General features: G+C 41.8%; 1 protein-coding gene across 2 annotated transcripts in view; it reads right to left on the reverse strand.

Moving 5' to 3' along the window:
- INTS9 (integrator complex subunit 9) overlaps positions 1–18,516 on the reverse strand; it is a 75,249-nt gene that overhangs the window by 36,860 nt on the left and 19,873 nt on the right. For both annotated transcript variants that reach the window (XM_054383546.1, XM_054383545.1), the window contains 3 exons: positions 11,900–12,020; positions 9,839–9,973; positions 5,946–6,057 (listed from right to left, as the gene is read on the reverse strand). In XM_054383546.1, coding sequence (XP_054239521.1) covers positions 5,946–6,057; positions 9,839–9,973; positions 11,900–12,020 — 368 coding nt within the window. The remainder of the gene's footprint in view (positions 1–5,945; positions 6,058–9,838; positions 9,974–11,899; positions 12,021–18,516) is intronic.

Raw genomic sequence — 18,516 nt, forward strand, 5'->3', positions numbered from 1 at the left:
TCTGGCTGAGAGAGTCAGGGTTGATCAGTCTTGAGGCCTAATAGCAGCCTTCCAGTATTTGAAGGGGGCCTACAGTATGGCTGTAGAGAGGCTTTTTGCAAAGGCATGTAGGGATACAATGAATGGTAATGGCTTCAAGCTGGAAGCAGCTAGATTTCTTCCCCATGAGAGTGGTGAGACACTGTAACAAGTTGCCCAGAGAAGTAGTGGAGGCTCCAAGCCTGGAAATGTTCAAAGCACAGTCGGATGGGGCCTTGAGTAACCTGGTCTAGTGAGAGGGATCCCTGCGTGTGGAAGAGAAGTTGGAACTAGATGATCTTTAAGGTCCTTTCAAGCCCAAACCACATGGTTCTATGATTCTACATAATGTATAGAAAGAAGCTATTGAGTGAATAGGCAGAACACATTCTGCATAAAATGGGGAGGAACCCTTCTGATCACTAAATATTTTTATTTCCTGCCTTCTTCAGGCTCAGTGGAGCAAATGATTACACAGCATTAGCTGAGGGGTACGTAAGAGCCTGAGCACATGCAAAACTGACACGAGAGGGCGATCTTGCACTGGCACAGGAGGGTAAAGGAGTGATGCAAACGACCTTGCAATCAAATCAGCCCTGCTCCATCTATCAGCTGTCCACCAGAGGGGAAGGACAACAGTTCGCGTGTCTGTCTCAAAGCACTACACATGGTAAACTGTTCTGTACTCAGTTTTCAGTGCTGTAGATGAACAGCCCTCAAAGCTGAAAGGGGGTAAGGGAGTGTTTCTCCTAAAAATCTCTAAATATTTCTGTCCTTTCAATATAGTAAGAACTATTTAAAACCTCAACAAACTGTAGGCAGCATTGGACCAGAGAAAAATGAGGAAAAGAAAACCAGATTTACTCTGTAATTGAGACAGATCCAATTACAACAGTAAAGGCAAGTACAGAGCACGCATTTTGTTCTGAGATTTTGGCAGAACAAATCACAAAAATGCTGTTCCTTATGGGAAAGTGGAAATACTTTGTCCAGGTCACTGAGTGATTGCTGCCTCACTAGGATTTCAGCTGTGGCCTGGTGTAAAACCATCTACTGATGTTAATTGCAGTGCAGCAGCAGTAACATTATGCATTGAGGCATTACACAAAAAGCTGTGAAAGAGCCTGAAAACACATATTACATCCTGCCATAATCACTTCCTTGACTTCAATTTATTGACAAGCCTCAATGGAGTATGGATTTAGCATATTAAGGGTCTTTTTGCCTCCATCTACATGTTCAAGGAAGATTTTTCTGGCTGAATGTTTCAAGGTTTTACCGAGTTTAGGGAAATGCACAACCTCTGTATTAGGATTTTTCACCTTGAAGAACATTTTCCTGCAGGAGGAAGAGCTTTCATCTGGTTAAAGAATTTCAGGCCATTAAACAAATGTGAGTTTCATTCCTAAGCCTTAGAGTTTGAATTCACAGCTCTCCTTTCTCCACAATCATTGGTTCACTATGGGAACCTCCAGCCTCTTCTGTTCAAAAGAACCAGAAATTCAAGATTCCTGGGGCCAGAGAGAACGTAATGGAGGGCAAGGTCTTGAAGCAGACATCAGCTTGAGTTTCTGTTCCCAGGAAAACTAAGGAGCTGGTTACCAATAGCTAATACAAAATCACAGTCCAGGCAGTGGAGCACTCTTCCAGCCAGCTACTCTACCCACAAGGCCAAGGATCCAGGGCTGCTGTCCCTTTGAATCTCTTAGTGGCACAGTGATGCACCTTTGTAACCAGACTGTGACTACTCCTAATTCCCAGGACAGGCACATGGCTATGACACCTCTGGCAAGGCTCTGAATGACAAATGTTTGGTTTAGTATACACTACTCAGTTCCTTGGTGCATATTTATTTGTATGTGCTGTGCTCAGGACAGTTGGGCTCAACTTCTTAAGAGTGCTCCTAAGTGGTTCCATAAAGGGACAAAAATTACCTCGCAGCTTCTGCAGAACAGGGATGAAAAGCTTTACAAGCATATTGCTTTCCAAGCAAGAAGCAAGTCCAATCTGGCTCACTGCACCACTACAGCAACTTTCCACAGTTGTCAGTATGAGGACACGTATATTTGAAAGCCATTTAAAGCCCAATTTATCTCTGTGACTGACGGATGCACTCTCTTGATAAAAGTTGTATAATAATGTTGGCATTTCAAATTTAGTCTCCTTCAGCAGCTCCATAACAAGTTGTTCAATTTACAACTCACAATGAGATACTTGCTTTTCCAGCAGCTGCTACCACAAGGTCAAGTTTGCACCTAAAAGTCGAGCTGTGCTTTTTTGTGCTTTATATAAACACAGGGACACACAGACACAGAGGCATGACTGCACACACACACAAAAAATATCACAAACTGTCCCTACAGACTGTCTGGCAATTTTGCTGATGATGCCCAAGGCAATGTAAAAATACAATTCCTTTTCTCAAGCTGCAGAGTGCTGGTGTTGTGGTGCTGAGCACAGGAAAAAGGAGTTCAGGCTGAACTGAGAAGAACTTGTAGAGGTGACAGAGCATGATTCCAGTGCTGCACACACAATGTGGGGAGGAAATCATGCACATGACTTGGTAATAATGGGAACCATCATCTACAACTCTACATGCTGGGATGAAAACAGAGATTGAGGTGAAATCTTCCTACTTCCATTGCTGTGCTTCACAACACTTACTCACAAACAGACCTTTACCTCATGATACACATTTTTGGTACATTTCCAGTGTCTGCTTTAGAGATTTTATCTAGTGTATTCTCAGCTTCTTGTGAAATCCCCTGAACATTTTGAAAATAGGAAAAATATATTAAAACTATTGTGTATGGCTTGCTTACTCTATTGCTTTTCCCAGTAACAAATTGCATTTTGGACTTTTTTTTACGCACTTGACAGGAAATTGATTCCCTGTTTTCTTCTCCTGATATTGTGGGAAGTGTGTAAACATTGCCGGTGTTCCGTAAGAGACAGCCCCAGCATGACATTACTCACATAATTATTTAATTTTTTTCAGGTCGCTGTGTGTTTTGGCACTGAAACCCCAGATTCTTACAATGGCATCATTTCAAGCATATATCTTCCTTTGGGCTTTTAATAATTTTCTAATTTCTCTGAGTTGGTCTCATTCAGAATAAAAGCTGGCTTGAAGTTCACCAGCAAAGCCCTCAAATCAGTTTAGAATGTTTCTGGAAGCCAGAACAACTTGTGCAGGCAAACACCCACCTGTACCTACGCATCTAACATATTTATTTATGCACATTCATCTTTTGCTTGGCCCAAGCTACATCTCTAAGACTTTGTTTAATTTTTAAATGCATTTTAATTAACTATAGTCTCACTCTTGTTTACTCATCGTACAGCTGTCTCAATTCAAGACACATGTGACCACCAAGGTTCTTGCTAGAGCACATTTTACAGTAGAGCTGGAAGCAAGGCAACATGTATCATGCTTTGGTTTCTCCAGTACAAAGTCTCACCTCGAATACTGTCTTCAGTGGCCTCAAGTTGTGCCAGAGGAGGTATAGGTTGGACATTAAGAAAAATTTCATCCCCTAAAAGGTTATCAAGCCCTGGAACAGAGCTTCCTTCTACCCAGGGAAGCAGTGGAGCCATAATCCCCAGAGGGATTTAAAAGTTGTGTAGATGTGTTGCTGGTGGATGACATGGCAGTACTGGGTTAATTGGTTGGACTCAATGATCTTAAAGGTCTCTTCCAGTCAAAACAATTCTGTGATCCTATGATTCTGTTTCAGCTCAGACTTGATTCCTTGGTGGTTTAAGGCAAGATAATTGGATGTGATCACACTACCATCTGTCAGGGGGACAGTAACCTCCATTAAGGTCCAGAAGGAACAGAGAAGGGAAGTACAGCTGGATCTAGCACAACAAGGTCACCAAAGCTTATCTGTGACAGCTCATAGGGTAATAAAATTAACAACACTTAAGAACAATGAAAACACAGACTGCAAGACACACACACAGACACACACACACCGCTTAGGAAAGGAGGTCACAGGTGTTAAGAACTAACACAGCTTCAGGCAGCAGTTGAACAAGTTCCTGGAAGAGACATCCACTGAACATTGCAAACTAGACAAAAGCCATATCTGATTCAGGAAATTCCTGAAATAAAAGTACTTGAAGGCTATGAGATTATACGGAGAAAGTATTATATAGTCTAGTCCTGTTCTTCTGCTCTTCTCTAGACATCTGCTGGAGCCAGTATGTTGGCAGAGAGGATCTTTGCTATAATCCAAGACTATAATTCTTATGAAATGCCAAAACACACTCTACTAAGAGGTAATACTACAAGGAGTCATCCTGACATCTTATTTTCATAAAATATAAACTAAACTCATAATTTTGCCTTTCACATCCCACAACAGCACCTATGGTTCCTGTTTGAACTGAAACTTGTCCTAAACAGGGATATCTGGTTTTGATGTAGAGACAGTATTTGATGGAGGAATCTACCACATCTCTTTTATTATTTGCCTTCCACTGTCTCATACTGGCACTGTGAGACAGTACAGAGATATTCAGCAGCTGTGAATATGCACAACAATTTTAAAATGGGGAAAAATACCCAAAGTATTACGTGCTTTTTTCTTCTCCATGCGTACATTCACATGGAATCATAGACTTATTTTGGTTGGAAGAGGCCTTTAAGATCATGAAGTCCAACCATTAACCCAGCACTGTCAGGTCACCACTAAACCATGTCTCTCAGCACCACATCTACACTGCTTTTAAATGCCTCCAGGAACAGTGATTCCACCATTTCCCTGGGCAGCCTGTTCCAGAACTTGATAACCCTTTTGGGGAACCTCATGTCCAACCTAAACCTCCTCTGGTGCAACTTGAGGCTACTTCTTGTTCTACTGCTTGTTACCTGCGAAAAGAAACTGATCCCCAACACGCTGTAGGGTGTAGCTGTAGCTGTAGAGAGTGAGAAAAGTAAAACAAAGAATTATCTGGTCCTCATTTCTGTTCTTGGAATTATTCTGCAACCTTGAATGAGCCACCTGAATACCACAACTCAAATTTCTCCCAGGTGTGCAATGGAGACCAGAATACTTGCTTATAGCAAGCATTCCCTGATTTAGACTTCCAGTGTCTTTTGATAACCTTTGTAACATTCCTCCTATCACAAACTTCGTAGTCTCATTTGTAAAAAGTAGTTAGTTTAAAACAAAGAGAAGATTTCTCATAAAAGAACAAGCAACATACAGGACAGACATGAGAAAGTTGTTTGGTGACATAAGGGTGAGTACACAGAGGAACTGAGGTGGGGGAAGGGGAAAAAAAGGAGAGAACAGCACTGGATGTGACATTCCAAAGTGGCTGGAAAATGCTGTCATTCACATTGATATCACAGCTTTGCAATTATCAGCTTTTCCAGCTGTGAAAGCGTCTGATTAGGTTTTATATTTCTGGGGTCTATAAATATATCTTGATTATTTATTTTTTTAAACAGATTGTGCTGTTTGCTTTTGATATATTTAAAAATCAGGTGTAAGAAGGGAAGCAGATGTGCTTGTTTTCAAAACTGAAAGTCATAAAAAAAAAGCATGTAAAGATTTTACACTGGCTGATACACAGGAAGGAAATGGTAATATTTCAACTGGGAACAATATCCAAACCCCAGGCAACACGTAGTCTGTTGGCAGCTGAGCAATGTACTTAGCAAACCAAGAGCAGCAGATGATTAAATCTCATTATACCTGTTCCATTCCAAAACGTTTTAGGTACAACTTGTGTCTCTCCAAGCACTTACTGTATTAATGACATCAGGAGCACATCATAAAATCTAAACAGCTAGTTTTATGCCAGAAGCTATAGCTGGACAACTTACTCAATTCCAGGAATCTCAAAAGTTATTTCCCACCCAAAGCAATGAATAAGATGATAAAACAGGCAGAAGGTTTCTTTCAAAGACCTACCCAAGTTGCTGCAGAACTCTCCTACCATGCCATCTGGGTTAGCTGTAGGGATTTGTGTAAGACCTGTCAGGATAAGAACGTCACTGTTTTTCAGAGAAGCTTGGTCCATGGGCTGAAACAGAGCACAGGGATATAAAATGAGTAAAGCAAGAGATTTAACACAAGTTCCTCTGTTCTCTACCAACAAGACTGCAAGAGCAAGAAGGAGAACACATGGAACACTTGAAATTTAACATTCCTCCATCTGTGGAACCTAACTGGAGCCAATAAAAGCACCTACAACTGTTTACCTGCATACTACAGCCCAAAACAAACACTGGAACTGTAAGCAGATCCATCTCAAAGTGGTCTCCTTGGACTAATCATTTCATGGCCTCGGGAGCTGATCACGAAAGGGCAGCAATTTGCTGAGGATGTAGCAGTACACTCAGGAAGGGTTTGACATTTGCATTCCTATCTCTGGCTGCACTAGTTTCCAACTCAGCTGCACTTTGCAAATCAAAGGTGTCAGCTTTGATTTCCAGGGCTCACTGTCTACAGAGGGCAGTACCATCCACCATTTTCCTCAACCATTCAGTGGATTTTCCTTGGAAGAGGTGAGATTTGGGACACCTTTTTAGCAGGACCTGTTGTGAAAGCACAAGTGGTGATGGTTTTAAACTAAAAGAGAGGAGATTCAGACTAGATAAAGGAAGACTGTTTTTACACTGAGGGTGGTGAGACACTGACCAGGTTGTCCAGCAAGGTGGTAGATGCCCCATCCATGGAAACATTCCAGGTCAGGTTGGATAGGGCTCTGAGCAATCTGCTCTAGTTGCAGATGCCACTGCTCACTGCAGGAGGGTTGGATGAGATGACCTTTAAAGGTCCCTTCCAACCCCAAACACTCCCATGATTCTATGATTTCTATGAATGTTGATAATTTTTTTTATTTATCTAAGACACAATCCCTTACACATATTAGTGGGGGTTTTATGTAGTTATAATAATATCAGGCCAAACAGCAAAATATTTACTTAAAAGCCAGTAGCTGAAAATATGTGAAAAATCATAGTTTCAACTGCACATAAACTTCCCATACCAAAAAGCAGTGCTCCCAATGCAAGACTAGAGATAAAGTACTAGAAAAAGAACAACTAGTTGCAGGGCCAATGTTCCTTAGTGAATCAGAGTAGCATTGTGCCCTCCTCCAATACCTTTCTTTGAAGACTGTGCTAGAGGCTAACCTGTGTCGAAGTGAAACAAATGTCTTCACAGGGCTATGACTTCTGATCATCTGGGTCTACAGTCTGTGCTGATGCCCTACAGTCAGAGGTGCAATCCTAAATGATGCAGTTAAAAGTTAAAAGATCACCCCTCAGTCTACTCCAAGCTAAAGAGACTCCACTCTTTCCTTGTAAGGGAGATGTTCCACTCTGCACAGTCTGTCCCTGTAGCTCACAGATGTAGCTGAGGGACTGACAATTAAAAGGTCCAATGAAATGGTGTGGCAACCTGGCCACTGGCAGGCAGTCAAATGTTAAAGCAAACGCTGTTCTGCCTCAGCTGTGCATAAAGGCTCTCACTTTTTTTCACTGAGGTCAATCATGTGACATGTTTTACACTGGCACTTTATTAAAGCAGAATGGAAATGCATCCCCACTTCTCTTCATTAGCAAACAGAGCAGATATTCTGAAATTATACTTAAATGTGACCTGATGCTAGATATATAGTCTTGATACTCAAAATTTAGCATAATTCAGTCTTGAAAAAAAGCAAAATCCACTTATCTTTCTGCAGATGCAGTACAGCTATGGTGAAAAGTTAACTTTTAGCCTTGCTCTGGCCTGGAATGCACTTCTCACAGCTGCAGTTCAAGCAAAGATGGGCAACTGTAGCCAGCTGCATGGTATTCTATGGTTATTTATTCTCAAGAGACCTTCTTCAGTCTTACCAACCAGGAAAGATTTGTACCAGATGACACCAATGAAGAGATTTCCTCTTCTGAACTTAGAAGATCACCGCACAGTTAATTCCCTTGCTCACAGTCCCTCAGTGCCAACCTGAAGTACTCAAGACCTTGCTCTGTTAAACATGCAGGGGAATTTCATCTCAACTTCCACAGAAGTTTACACTGTGCACCACCTTGTAGGACCAGACCTGTTACATGAGATTGATTGCAATCTTTGACTCTCCATAGCGTGTCTGTGAAAATGAAATGCCAATAGAGCAATAAAAAATAATATTGAATCTGCCTGTGATAATGTAGATAATGATTACACCATATTAGATACGCATAATTTCAGCTGCTGTTGCACTGAGAGGGCTTCCATTGATTTTTGTGGGTTAATGTAAAGAATATGTCTTGAAAGGCTTTTAGTGGCATGCCTGAACCTGTGCTGTCAACTCCTGTTCTCCACTTCAGTGACAGCGGTGTCAATTCTAGCCTCAGTAGACAGCAAGGCAAAATTTTCAATAGAAACTATCTGCTGGAAGGCAGAAGTAAAGGGAACAATTAGTGTTGCCAGACTGAACTCTCAAATAAACCCTTATTTTCAGCAGCTATGAATACAGAGCCTTGTTGAACCTTTCACTTATTCTTCCCACAGGCTTGCTGTGGATTTCACAAGACATTCCTGCTGCTGCCTCCAAGATCAGCCCAACAGCCAGCATTCACTGCACTGAGTTTCATCTAACCACAGAACCACAGAATCCCTTTGGTTGCAAGAGATGGTCAAGTGCTTCTCGTTTTTAGTAACTATGAAAGGGGTTCTAGAAGGGTATCGTGTGAAATACTGCTGCTGCTCCTTCACTAGAAGGTGACAAAAGGGCACAACCCTATTTCTCATCAGAGAAGAGAAATAGGGATTGAGAGACTGATAAACTGCATGTAGCTAAGTACAGCCATACTATTAAGGATGGTTTATTTATTGCATTTGTTCTGCTCCTGAGATCAAGCTTTTAAATGAAGGATGCTCAGAAGCAAAGCTCTTTAGAAGATACTCACCTTGGGGGAAATTACCTACTGATCATGAACCTGACACATTTTCTAAATGATTTTAAAATACCTCATGTGAATATTGCTTTTAACTATTTTGACAACTTCTGAAGCACACAGCACTGCAAACTTCAAGCCATTCTTCGCACTAAGAATTTATGGATCTAGAGAGAATTAATTTACTGGAAATTACATCTACAGCACTATAAAGACTTTGTCCTTAGCAGAGCAGGGTAGAAAAGTTGGCAGCCAGTTAGCTATCATTTCTCCCAAGGAAGGATGTTTCAGAAGTGATACAGAAGCAGTCAGTGAACTGTCTGTAAAGACCCTTCAATGAAATATGGATTAAAGAAAAAGTCTCTAATACTCTATTGTTTAGCTCACTTGAAAATTTCCTATTTCCCAGCTGGTGAGAAAGTTAGCATCAAATCATTAGTAACGAAGACTTTCAGTTATCTTTCCCTAGTAACGTCGATACTCATCCACTTACCAGGCTAGAATGTCTTCTCAATGCCCATTAAGTCTACCTAACTGCTAACACAGGTACCTTAGTACGGCTTCTATACTACAGCAGATCCCGGTTGGAATAAGGCTCCTCTATTATTTTTGAGCAAAGATACTTACCTCTATGAACACAGGAAGTGTGTTCACCCTCCTGTCTCCCTACAGCACAGGAAGTTCCACCTAAACATAAGGAAAACCTTCTTTACTTTGAAGGTGGCAGAGCAATGGAACAGGCTGCCCAGAGAGGTTGTGGACTCTCTTCTGGAGAATTTTCAAATCTGCCTGGAAGTGATACTGTGCAACCTGCTCTGGGTGACTGCTTTAGCAGAGGGGTTGGATTAGATGATCTCGAGAGGTCCCTTATGACCCCCACCATTATGAAATTCTGTGAAAGACTAACAGAGGCTATACCTGAGGGTGCGTTGTAAGTAGAGAAGATCCTGAAACATAGGAAACCTTTTCATAGTGGGACTGGATAATCCAATTGGAACTTCCAAGAGCATAGCCTGAGCTGAGAGGAGTGACCTGCACAGCACCAAATAGTTCCTGAAACAGACAGCATAAGACATTAAATTGAGTGAGCTCCCAAGAGAAGTCAGAACAGGTCATTTTATCATCAGTTATATCAATTTGTAAAGCAGTTCTGCTATTCAAAGCCCTTATGAAGCCAGTTTCCTGAGCCTTATGTCTGATAGTTGTATTTACCCACATCTAATGGGACACGTGCTCTGAGAAAAGCTTTTCTTGAGGTAGGGCCTTCACAAAATCTGTCTTCCATGTGAATTCTACAGCATCTAAGCTCACACTTAATCATAACTTTAAATAGGGGAATAAACTGGGGTCTTGATCAGTCTGCCTTTGCTGTACTGAAGAAGAGCTTTACACCCTAAAGACTTTCTGTTCCCTTAGTCAAATGGTATTAATAATAGCCAGTAGGAGAGAAGAAAGGATAAGCGGTTCTGTACTGATATAAAATCTATTTGGGTTACACATTTTGCTGTGGAAAACATAAGCCTAACTTCAAATTCACTCAGTTTGTAAATTATTTCCTTTTAAATGCTCTCTGCTGGTGGTTTAGAAAGAACACTCTATAAACTTAATCCAAATTTCAGTATCAGTTCTAAGCATAAGCAACTTGACAGTTGTCTCCTTTCCAGGTGTCATTAGAAGGTGGATTGCTTTATCTGTACACAGTAATGTGTTATACTTGTTTTAAGAAAGGAAAAGAATCCTCTGTGTATAACTCACTAATGTGATCTACTTTCTGGTTACTGAATAATAGAACAAGCATCTGACTCACGCGCTACTAATGATTTTTCTAGTATCTCAATACATATTTGGATGCCTTGCAAAACAAGGCAAAGTCTCCATCCCTCCAAGTGTGTAAACCAAGGATCTGATATGGAGACATGAAAAGTGGATCCGGTAAATTTTAAAGTCAGCTTTGGAAAGAGATAAAAAAAATCTCTATTCCTGGTAGTTATAAAAGACTGATAAGCTGTAATGCACAGATCTAAAATTAGGTGAGATGCACCCACACTGTGAGGAGAGTTGAAAAAGAGCAGTAACCACCAATGGACACCGAGGAACTCAAATTGCCCTCAACCTGTCCGGCTGCTACACAAAGCTGTAGCTATAAGCTGTTATTTATGTCAGCAGCCATGTTAGTGGTGGCTTAGGTTCTTTCTTCACCAGTTGTAATGCAGCAGCAGACAAACTCCAATTCACCAAATTTAGCACACAGCAGCACTGGTTACTGTTTCAAACTGTCTTACACAGAAAGAGCAGTCTCCAAACTTCAATGGCCCACTGCTTAAGAAAAGGAAGTAAATATTGGGTACACAACTTATTTTAACTCACTTTTTTTATTTCTTACAGCCCTGAGCAACAATAGTATCATGGCCCACATGCTGCCTACAAACCATAAAAGAACTCATCTGCAGACCACCGAATTGTTGGTTCAGCTTGTTCTAGAAATGACATAGTCTAGAAATTGTCTATATTCAGTAGCATTGTAGACAAAAAGCGTGAGCTGGGAACACTGGGAAAAGAGTTTTTGAAGTTCAGGTCAAACCATTAGGTCTTGTTTACAATCCCTAATTTGCAGTATTTGCTTTAGTGGAGGCTAAAGCACTCAAAAGATTCCCAGAAGCGAGGTACGGTAACTCAGGAGGGGATGTGGCTTACGAGAGAGGATACATTCATTTCGTACATCCTCCCAGCTCTCAGCAGGCCAGCCATCAACTCCCAATTTGAAGGTGCACTGCCCTAAAATTGGCCTCCCAGAGGAAGAGGAGGAATAAATGGATACTCCTTGAGCTCACCAAAGAAGAGCTCTTCTTGGGAAGCACACCGAGAGACTGTGCTAACTACAGAATCTAGAGGAAAAATGGAAAAGGAAGGGCATTTCCAGGGAAAAGATGGGAAACAGCAAGTTGACTATTGACCTGAGAACAACTTTACAGTACTCACAATCTTCTGAGAATATCCCACCAGCTGGATCTTGCTGAGTGCTGCATTCACTTCTGGCATGGTGTAACACTTCCTCCACATAGACACCTCCACTGCGTCCTTCAGAGGGGCTGGAAGTAATCTGCAAAGGCCAATAGAGTGTGGGTGTTTTCACAACTTCCTGACAGACCTTTTCCCATTTTATTCCCATTTATATTCTCCAGGTCTCAGATTTTTCTCCTTTTTTCCTTTCTATTTGAAATATGACTGGTGCTTCAAAGTTAGGAGAAAGAGCTGCTTTTTGAGAAGAACCACACTGCCCATTCTGCTTCATGCCAAAGTCTGTTCTGCTTCAGCTTCCTTTGTTGTTGTTCCTCTTCATCCCTTTCATCAAAGAAGTAGCTGTAATGAAGGTGTTATAGCAACTCTTGTGTTATTTTCACTACTGATAAAAGATGCTGGATGATCTGACACATCAACATGAAACGCACCACTAGAACTGGTAGAGCTGATTGGGGTCTTGGATCAGTGTCTATTTTGCATATCCTAAGAACGTGAAAGCAACCTACAAACTTGTGATTAAAATTCAGCACTGTGCAAAGGCTGGCTCTGCTCCCAATTTTGTCACCAGTCTCTTCCAAGAGCATGTGCCTCTGTACCTCAGCTTCTCTGCCCTCAACTCAGATACCCCCCTTGCCTTCTGAGTGTGCTGTCACGGATACATTAGCTGACACCGCAGAGCTCTTTGAAATCTCCTACACGGAAGTATTTAAGATGTTTTACACCAAAGTAAAATCCATCCATTCTACTCTTCACAGCATTACAAGTTAGCTGGACAGCGCTGTCGAGGGAAGAAGTGAATTGTAATGTCGTGGGCTGTAAGAGTGATGGCTAACTTCTGGGAAATAAATCTTCCTTAGCAACATGAACTGAGGCAAGAAGCAGCACAGCTGCCAAATGTGTAAGAAGAATAGGATTTTTTTTTTTTTGGTATATTAAACCAATGCTAAATCAAAGGCTAATTCAAACCAACTTCCAAAGATTTATGGAAATTGGTCAAGTTTCTTTGATCAATTTGTTTAAAGGAATTTAATTTATTGTTATATCTACTAGGTCAGTGAACTCCTCCATAATTTAAGGTACTGAAGAAGAGATTAAGGCCAGCTACTGCCAAGATGGCTGTACAGGTCTAGTGTGCTAACTGTAATTCCAGCACACCCTGGCTGAAAGCACAACGCTTAAGGAAACAGACAGAGTCTTCAAGGTCTTTTTTGGGAAGTCATAAACAACAAAATGCCAAACAACATGGATAGTTGTCCACCATTGCACTGAAGCAAATTGCCTGTAAAAGCCTTTAACCTACCATAAGAAGCATTTAGTGTTGCATGCTTTCAGGAGCTTCTCTTCTGGGAAGAGGAGAATTTATGTCCAGGTAATGGAGAAAAGTGGGGAATTGTCCTTGGTGACTGAATTAAGTTTCTATTAGCCTTGACTCCAGCTACACTGTAAGCATACTCCGATTCCTAACAGAGACTAGAGGCACCAGTGTCCAATGGTTTCATTCTTTGCTGAGTGGCACATGGAGACAATGAAGGCTGGTGGTTCCTTAGATGTGTCTCTGATGGCATTCAACCTGTTACCCACACTTTTAAAATATGTACAGAAAGTTACTAGAGGATGCCTTGAGCACAAGCCCTATGAGGAGAGGCTGAGGGAGCTGGGACTGTTTAGCCTGGAGAAGAGGAGGCTCAGGGGTGACCTCATTGCTGTCTACAACTCCCTGAAGGGAGGTTGTAGCCAGGAGGGGGTTGGTCTCTTCTCCAGGACAACCAGCACCAGAACAAGAGGACACAGTCTCAAGCTGCACCAGGGGAGGTTTCGGCTGGAGGTGAGGAGAAAGTTCTTCACAGAGAGAGTGGTTGGCCATTGGAATGGGCTGCCCAGGGAGGTGGTGGAGTCACCATCCCTGGAGGTGTTCAAGAGGGGATTGGATGTGGCACTTGGTGCCATGGTTTTAGATAGTCATGAGGTTTAGGGTGACAGGTTGGACTCGATGATCTTTGAGGTCTCTTCCAGCCTTCTTGATTCTATGATTCTATTCTATGATATTTTCTGGAATGAATCTACTAACACTATGGAAACATCCAATTATGGATCACCTCATAAGGCTGAGAGACCTGGGGCTGTTTAGCCTGTAGAAGACAGAGGGGATCTTCGCAATGCTTATCAGCAGCTAAAATGTGAAGGGAAAAAGGATGGGTACAGACTCTTTTCAGGACAGACTCTTTTCAGACAAAGAGCAATGGCACAAACTGGAACCCAGGAAGTTCCATATGAACATGAGCAAAAATTCTTTCCTGTGAGGGTGACAAGAGCCCTGGACCAGGCTGCCCGAAATCTCACCTTCTCTGGAGAGATTCAAAGTCATCTGCCTGCAATCACGGGCAACCTGTTCTGGGTGACCTTACAGTGGAGCTGGACAAGATGATCTCAAGAGGTCCCTTCCAACCCCCACTATTCTGTGATTCTGTGTAACAACCAGATGTGTGTGTAGGCAAATGCCAGGACAACCAAGCAATCATGAAGTAGCATGGTTCAGTGGTTACAATACAAAATGCATGTTTAAGAAACTCAGAGGTTTACATTCTTAACTGGGCATCTGCAAAAAGCCAGCCCCTCCTGTCCAATGCACAGGATAACATCTAGTAGATGACACAACATGTTCTTGTTTGAAGGGAGAGAACAGCAGTACCAAACTAGATCATAATGCCAGCTTCTCTTGTCCACTACTCTGTGTCTGGAAACAGCCCATTTCAGATGCTAGAGAAAGACAGAAGGAATCATCAAACAGGTAGCTGACAAAGTGTCTTCCATAAGGCAAACTTCCCCTTTAGCTCCTTGAATCCTAATCAGCATGAAAGATATTGTGCTGAGCATCTACAGAGCTTCCACAAGACTGCTCATCTAAAATAAAAACCAATTGTAATAAAATTTGCTAAGCAATTAGTTCAGACTGGATCTGACAATGGGAAAATGTAAGCCATTATAATGAACTTATTATAGTTTATACAGTATTTGAAGTTAAAATACTTCAGTGCTTTGAAGCACTGAATGAATGAAGATGATGATACTTTGTGTTTTAGCCTAACTCTTTAGAGTAGAACTAGCTGAACCATAAAGCAGTAATGGTGATTGATCAGTCTGAAAAAGTTAGGTTAGAGTCAGAAGTAATAAGTATTCTGTTCTAGCAACAGCCAGGCATTGAAAATAAATCGCCAAGGAGCACATTTTTTAAGCAAGGGATGTCAGCCCAGCCATGCATGTGCTATTAGCCAGCTGTTAATTTGTGGCTTACTAGATGTTTGCTCACATGCTCTAATAATCAGCTCCATTCACACTTTCCCAACACTTGTCACCAGGAATCTCAAAACACTTTGCAAACATTAATTAAGTTGCTGTATGCCCTCTGTATGTAGTGGATAGGAGCTCCACTTTACAGAAGCTGAGAGAGCTGAAGAGGGTAACTTAGAGTACAGGTGGGGCATAGTTGGAAGGGGAATTCAGACTTTGCCCTTTGTTCCAGTTCACAGACCACACGGGTTCATGCTAGCCTCAAGGCAGAGTTTATGACACATAGACTTGTTACAAGCAGCTGCAGGGCTACATCTGGCTATCCCTGCTAGCAGAGCATTGCTCTGCTCTGCCTGTATCTCATATAGGGGTAAAGTGTACATTCCATGAAAGCTGGGAGACCTGCAATCTGATGAAGGTTCCCAATGACATACAGCATTGTGGCAGTGCTCTGTGCTCCACAGAGGTCCTATAAGAGAATGACATGAGGTGCCAACAGGTCCAAAGAAGGGCAAGGAAGCTCTTAAAGGGTGTAAGGAACAAGTCTTAGGAGGAGCAGCTGAGGAAACTGGGGCTGTTTAGACTGGAGAAAACCAGGCTGAGGGGAGACCTTCCTGCTCTCTGCAACTATCTGAAAGGAGCTTGGAGTGAACTGGATGTTGGTCTGTTCTCCCAAGTAGCAAGTGATAGGAGAGTAAATGGTCTTAAGTTGCCTCAGGAGATGTTTAGGTTGGAGATGAGGAACAATTTCTTCCCCAAAAAGGGTTGTCAATCCTTTGAACAGGCTGTCTGGGTAAGTGGTTGAATCATCATCCCTGGAGGTATTTAAAGGACATATAGATGCGGTGCTTAGGGACATGGTTTAGCAGCAGACTTGGTTGTGTCAGGTTAATGGTTGTACTGTACGATCCATTTCAAACTACCTGAAGGGAGGTTGTAGCCAGGAGGGGGTTGGTCTCTTCTCCCAGGCAACCAGCACCAGAACAAGAGGACACGCTCTCAAGCTGTGCCAGGGGAGGTTTAGGCTGGAGGTGAGGAGAAAGTTCTTCATGGAGAGAGTGGTTAGCCAGTGGAATGGGCTGCCCAGGGAGGTGGTGGAGTCACCATCCCTGGAGGTGTTCAAGAGGGGATTGGATGTGGCACTTAGTGACATGGGTTAGTGGTCATGAGGTCTTAGGTGACAGGTTGGACTTTGATGATCCTTGAGGTCTTTTCCAACCTTATTGATTCTGTGAATTCCAGGATACCTTCTATCCCTAGGGGTTAGGCTCTTAGACCTTCCTCCTGCCTCCACTGGTGCTCCATTACAACACCTACATGACAGCACCTATCAATGTTAAGAGTCCTTCTGAAGAAGTATGAGACAGAAAAATTTGTTTTAAATACCACTCCAACAAAAATATTCCAACCTTCTACCACAGCTGAATAAGAAGAAAGATCATCTGTCTGTATTAGCCTCTGGAAGAGTCAACAGTACACAAAGTGCTAGACAGTGCTTTTTCTAAAATATGACCACCAGGAAAGTGACACTAAATGAGCTCCAAGATACATGATCCTCCTTTAAGCCATGCATACAAAACAGAAGCAGTTGTGCGCCCAGAATAATGGCACCAGTTCTCTCCATGTCAGTGTGAGCTTCCGGAATGGTTCTGGATGTGTCAGGAAACTCTAAAATTAAAAACCTCACTGTTGTGATCAGAGTATACATCACAATCACAGAATGGTGGGGTTGGAAGGGGCCTCCAGAGATCATCCAGTCCAGCCCCCTTACTAAAGCAGGTTCACCTAGATCAGGTTACACAGGAATAGACCCAGGCAAGTTTTGAAAATCTCCAGAGAAGACACAGAGCACAAAATCTTAATCAACTGTATTGTCTTTAGTTTTGATTTACATCTGTGTTCTCCTTGCCTTCTTCAGAAGAATGAGAGATCTAGCACCGCTCCTAAGCTAAGTGGAGTACAGTATATAGCTAAATGTATGTTAATTTGGATTAATAGATTGTGTCCTGTTCGGGACTCCCAAGGAGCTACTGGAGAGAGTCCAGGGAGGTCACAAAGATGCTGAGGGGACTGGAGCATCTCTGTAAGGATGCTCTGGAGAAGAGCAGACTGACAGGGGATCTTCTCAGGGCTGATCAGTATCTAAAGAGCAGGGGTCCAGAGGATGGGGCCAGATTCTTTTCAGTGCTGCCCAGTAACAGGACAAAGGGCAACAGATACAAAGTGGAACACAGGAAGTTTCACCTAAACATAAGAAAAATTGCTTTCCTTCGAAGTTAACAGAACACTGGACCAGGCTGCCCAGAGAGGACATGGAGGATCTTTCTCTGGAGAGATTCCAAACCCTCCTGGACACGATCCTGTGAAAGCTGCTCTGGGTGATTCTACTTTATCAGTGTAGGTGGACTAGGACTCCAGAGATCCCTTCCACCCCCCACCATTCTGTGATTCTATGTATTTTTTCTTTCTTTCCTTTGTGATATCGGAAAACATCAAGACTATTTTTATAATGTATGAAATAATTCATTTTTAGTAAAAGTTTAAATCAAGCCACTTAAGAATTAAGAATAGAAATTGGGAGATCAATTTAAAAATGCACAAAGCAGCTTTTAAAAATAACTTCCTAATCAACTGGCCTTATCTTTAAAATGCGCTAAAACCAAAAGTGTCTCCTCCACAAAATCTGTTGTGTACCTAAAACTGTTTTATTTCCAAGGAAAGCATTATCTGCAATTAATAAATGGTAGGGATGATTTTTAGGCTTTTAAAATTTTAGGTGTAAAAGACCTCAACTTTGAGTACCTTGTTTTTACATATAGATGGGAAAATAGACATGTAGACAAGGTTAGTTACCTTCTTTTAGTCATATTTAATTTTGCTTCTAAGCTTTGGAAAGCAAAGAAACCAAAATCTTTGCTGTTCAAGTGTAAAAGAGGCTGCATCTCTGGGAACAAAGGTAGCTCTGCTCTTTGATTGGCCACCAGTGATCTCCAACAGTCTTGACTTTCTTAGTGTTTCAGCCAACTCAATATATATATAAAATTTAAAATTATTACAATACAACATAGTTAGGCTTAAAAAGCTTGCTAATCTAAAGAACTTTTACGTTTTTCATACAAAAACCTGATGATTTTGGAACTTAACTATGTGAGAGGATGTCAGGGGAGATACCAAGTCTCCCTCCAGGAATCCAACTTGTATGGTTGTTTGGAAGATCAACAATATGCAAATCATTAAAGAAAAAAACAAGTCATAGCTGTAAACCTCTTGGGCTTTTTGTTTCCCCT

Source organism: Indicator indicator, chromosome 9 (assembly GCF_027791375.1).
Source record: "Indicator indicator isolate 239-I01 chromosome 9, UM_Iind_1.1, whole genome shotgun sequence".
Classification (NCBI taxonomy): domain Eukaryota; kingdom Metazoa; phylum Chordata; class Aves; order Piciformes; family Indicatoridae; genus Indicator; species Indicator indicator.